At 41.0% G+C, this 5301-nt stretch overlaps 1 protein-coding gene across 1 annotated transcript; it reads left to right on the plus strand.

Moving 5' to 3' along the window:
* The first annotated feature begins 2442 nt into the window (after positions 1–2442).
* Positions 2443–4419, plus strand: twist1b (twist family bHLH transcription factor 1b). Its single transcript, XM_085918170.1, has 2 exons — positions 2443–3122; positions 3839–4419. Exon 1 carries the CDS (start codon positions 2578–2580, stop codon positions 3094–3096), a length of 519 nt encoding a protein of 172 aa, XP_085774296.1. The 5' UTR covers positions 2443–2577; the 3' UTR covers positions 3097–3122; positions 3839–4419.
* Positions 4420–5301: the final 882 nt, after the last annotated feature.

Genomic DNA, 5301 nt, shown 5'->3' on the forward strand with positions numbered 1-5301 from the left:
CCAAAAAGCTTCTCTTTCCACATAAATACATCACTAGCCTGGAACCTCCAAAGAATTTGTTCCAGGCTGCACGTCGACCTACACTTTGTTCGTAAATTCAAACAAATTTCCCCCTTGGAAATAATAGAAATGGAATAAATCTGTTCCTTGTTGCAACCGTTTCCATCGTAACATTTTTAATCACAATGTTGAAGTCGTATTTTTGACACAAGTGTAAAAAGGGATTGAAACATGGCCAACAAATTCTAAGATCATGTAAGCGCCTGGGAGGTGAGTCTCGTCACATAGTGAGCCGATTTCCTATATCGCTTTCTAGTTGTTTGGACACTTTTCCTCCTCTGAGCACCTGCTCCATAGAAAATGAATAGAGACTGCAGGTAACAGGTACTTGCTGAAATCAGTACCATGGACAGTGACAACCCACAGGTGTGTTCACCTTGACAACACATTCTAGTTTGTCACCTGCATAAACCTTCATTTTGATGCTCATTTATGCTAAAGGTGATAGATTTCTTTTATTTTTGTTACAATGCAACCCAAGTTCCACTTAAACAAGCATGTGTGTGTTATTGGTACCTGGAGGTGCTCCCTTTGGAACAATACTTCACTCTCAGGCCTCCGCGAAGATGTAAATGGATGGTTTGGTTGGTGTTGTGACCTCTCACCCCGAGTGCCCCCCGTTTCCTGAACCAGATGCTGCTCCCGTGGACCGGGGCCTTCTCAACCTAAACAAAGTAATCCTCCACTAAACAAGATGGATATTGTATCACCGCGCCAGTAAATACCAGAGGGCCTTGCACACAAAGATGCCTTCTCCTCTCCATCGACTCAACAGGGGGGCTCTGATGCGTGTATTGTTTCATATCCATATGCACAAAGACATAGTGTAGCCTTTGATTTATGATGCTTTTTAATGATCCTTTTAAAATCTACATTTGTGGCTTATAACCAAAACATGCCCTCTTGTGGGGAATATAATTAGAGCATGAGGAAAATGTTGGCCAATGTGAAACTCTGGCTGCATGTGCAATGTGTCAGATTGGGCTCATGCGTGTTGCATAATGAGACACGTTTGATCTCCATGGGATTAGGTCAGACTATGGAAACATTATTAGCAAACGTCATGTGGGTTGCAAGCACGGTTGCATAAGAAAATGTGTGATTCTTGGGGTCTGTGCAGTAAAATGAAGATTGCAGATTGTCAAAAAAAAAAAAAACAATTGGGCTGTGATGTGACAGAGGAGGCAATTTGTCCCTTGATGCAAAATTGTTACAGTTTTGGTTGCGTACGCTTTAAGTTGTATTAGTTTGTCCATGTTATTTCTTTTTGAATGTAATGCTGTCTCATTTGTACCATCGAAAGTGCTTGAAACATGGAAAGGTTCAAGAACTAGGTTAACGTGTCATAAACAGATCTCAAGTGAAGGGTGATAATATTCAGATTCGATTGAGGTTTTAATGTAATAATATGCTATCCAACAATACTGTGGTTGACGTGGTGTACAACTGTACTATTTCGGTTACCAGCTGCATGAGAGGGTCAAAATATTGGACAGAGACAGACGGAGAGACGGACAGAGAGACAGAGAGACAGACAGAGAGACAGAGAGACAGACAGACAGAGAGACAGACAGACAGAGAGACAGAGAGACAGAGAGACAGAGAGACAGACAGACAGACAGACAGACAGACAGACAGACAGACAGATAGATAGACAGATAGATAGATAGATAGATAGACAGATAGATAGATAGATAGATAGATAGATAGATAGATAGATAGATAGATAGATAGATAGATAGATAGATAGATAGACAGATAGATAGATAGATAGATAGATAGATAGATAGATAGATAGATAGATAGATAGATAGATAGATAGATAGATAGATAGATAGATAGATAGATAGATAGATAGATAGATAGATAGATAGATAGATAGATAGATAGATAGATAGATAGATAGACAGAGAGACAGAGAGACAGAGAGACAGAGAGACAGATAGATAGATAGATAGATAGATAGATAGATAGATAGATAGATAGATAGATAGATAGATAGATAGATAGATAGATAGATAGATAGATAGATAGATAGATAGATAGATAGATAGATAGATAGATAGATAGATAGATAGATAGATAGATAGATAGATAGATAGATAGATAGATAGATAGATAGATAGATAGATAGATAGATAGATAGATAGATAGATAGATAGATAGATAGATAGATAGATAGATGCAAAAGCGAACAACGATTTTTTTCCCTACTATGATGTAACGATAGAGCACCGTTATCTGGATTTCTTTTGTCACAAGAAGGCCCACCTCTCGAATGACGCCGCTTGCCGTCTCGTCCAATCGCGTGCCATCCCAAAAAGTTTTCAGCCTATAAGATGAGGCCAACTTTCTCAAGTGTCAGAAGATTTGTCCTCCCGGAGGCCCATCTATGGATACTTTGGCGTCCTCTGACTGCACAGACCTCCAGGTGGACTAACCAGAAGACTTGATGACAGGGAGGTAATATTTGGACTCTTTTAGAGGGGGCGCGCTATTTTCGTGTGGCGAGTGGAGATGTCCGAGGAAAATTTGGGGGAAGAGTCGAGCAGCTCCCCGGTCTCCCCTGTGGACAGCCTGAGCAACAGCGAAGGGGAGGCGGACACCCAGCCCAAAAGAAGCGCAAGGAAGCGCAGGCCGAGCAGGAAACAAGCCGCTGAAGACTCGGACAGCCCGATCGCAGCAGGGGGTAAGCGAGGCAAGAAATCGAGCAGCAGCGGCAGCCCGCAATCTCTCGAGGAACTCCAGAGCCAGCGAGTCATGGCCAACGTGCGGGAGCGTCAGAGGACTCAATCGCTCAACGAAGCATTCGCGGCCCTGCGCAAGATCATCCCCACGCTTCCATCGGACAAGCTGAGCAAAATACAGACGCTCAAATTGGCCGCCAGGTACATCGACTTCCTGTGCCAGGTGTTGCAGAGCGACGAACTGGACGCCAAGATGTCCAGCTGCAGCTATGTGGCCCACGAGAGGCTCAGCTACGCCTTCTCCGTGTGGAGGATGGAGGGCGCCTGGTCCATGTCCACATCTCACTAGCACCGGGACGGCTCTGGCCCAACATGGTAGGCAGGGCCGCCGTTTCCGAACTAATAGTCTGTTATTTTTTCCCACTAGATTGCACGCATGTTTTTTCTTTGCTAATATATAATCAAATATAGCCCCCCCTCTTCCGCTAAAATCAATGCATGCCTATTTTCCCGTGCAAAATAAGGTATGCATATCGTCAACTATAGTTTTTCCCAACTAAAATGCATGCCTGCTTATTTTGCTTGCTAGGTTTCTCCCAGAAATGGCTAGAATGCATGCTTGTTTTTTTGTTTTTTTTTGCTGTGGTGCATCGTGCACATTGTCAAATATTTTTGTTCACTTTGATGCATTATTATATCTTCTATATAGACGACTTCTCCACATTATAGTACAGGAAACAATCAGGCAAACTATGGTACAAGAAAAAATGGCAGTTATAGTTACATTTTGAGCTAAAATGTAAAATATTTTTTTAATACATTGCATTATAAGGTTCTTTAATATTTGTTATGCAATTAAATTGTAATGTCAATAGTTTTTCCAAATAAAATGTCAAATATGTTCAGTTAAAATGCATGTTGGGAAATACCCCAATATGTTTTGTATGTAGTTGAAATGCATGATGCAAATAGTTGACTGTCTTTTTCTAATGTGTCACGTGCAAGTAAAATAACACTCTGAACTGATTGTAATGACATCCAATACAAGAATCTGAGACTTAAATCATTGTGTATGCGGTTGACCCTCACAGGTGACTGCTGATTCTAAACTTCTCACATTCTGACGGGACATACCTGGAGTCCAATGCTGGATACATGGGATCACTATTTAAAGCAAAGACCACGGAGGTGCTGTAGGGGATTTTTGTTTGTTTGTTTGTTTGTTTGTTTGTTTGTTTGTTTGTTTGTTTGTTTTTGCAGCCCCCTCACACCACCCACTCTGTTGACGGTGTATTTACATGTTGTTGACGACGAATGTTGAATATATCATGGCTAACGCCTGTTAAGAAGAATTGCTTTTACTACATGTATTGGGACTTATTTCTGCAAGCAAGGCAGTGTAACTTGCAAGTGTGTGTGTGCGCGTGCGTGCGTGCGCGCGCGCGTGGGTGTGCGCGCGCGCGTGTGTGTGTGTGCGTGTGCGTGCGTGTGTGTAAAATTCTCTACTGGTGGTGTAGCCCACATATAAGGCTGTCTTTGTGGATCAAACCTGTGCAAAAAATATTTTCAGAAAACATTTATTTATTTATTGGTATTACAATTAGGAATACATCCTGTGTCTGAAATATAAATACATTCCTATTTTTATTATCACTTTTGTAAATGTTTGTATATTTTTTGCAATAAAGAAAACGAGAATATTTTTGCCTTCATTTTTCTTTGCTCGTTCTAATTGAAGATCGTTTGTCGGGGTTTTAAGATGCACGTGAGAAACGATCTGGCACGATGACAAAAACAGATTGATTAAAATGCCACGTCCAAAAAGTTTGGATTACATATATAATTGCAAGATAAAACGAAAAGGAGTAGTTACAAAATACACTGCCTTAAAATACATATACAAAATGACGTATTTATTGCTCCAGTATTCCTTTATGTATAAATTAAAGTCATGGCTTGTACCCGCACATTCGCATAAACAAATAAAGGCTAGAGGACAAGTGTCAACATGCAAAGTGTTTTTGTTTCATTTCATTCTATTTATTTATTCATTTGTTTTCTCAGCTCAAAAGTTGTAAATATAAACTATGGATGCTGCGTTAACAAAAATCGAGCATCCGGAGTGCAGCGAATGCATTTTCTTATCGTTCCGATTGTTCTAAGTAATCTAAATTGCGTCGGTACATAAACTGACTAGTTTTTTTTCCAAACTATAAGAGTTTACGTGAATAAATTAACCAACATGAGATAAAGCGACTTTCGGTGTCCTGGTGCGTGCTGTCACCGCTTTGTGAAACGTTTAGGTGACGTGGGAAAGTTTTTCTCACTGTCCAAAAAGAAAGCCGTGACCGTTTGAAGGTGTGTAATTGGCCTTCGTGGCATGTATGGAATTCCCAGATGTCTATGAAATTTAAGGAGGCCGTGAAGGTAGCGTGGACGAGGGGGCCACTTTTGCTGTTTGCATGGGCGGGAGGGGGGGACGCCACAAACCCACAAACACATCTACAGGCCCTCGATTGATTTCGTGAATTTTACGTTTACCTATCATAATAAT

The sequence above is a fragment of the Syngnathus leptorhynchus genome, chromosome 8, assembly GCF_054491065.1.
Source record: "Syngnathus leptorhynchus isolate UIUO chromosome 8, UIUO_Slep, whole genome shotgun sequence".
Lineage (NCBI taxonomy): Eukaryota > Metazoa > Chordata > Actinopteri > Syngnathiformes > Syngnathidae > Syngnathus > Syngnathus leptorhynchus.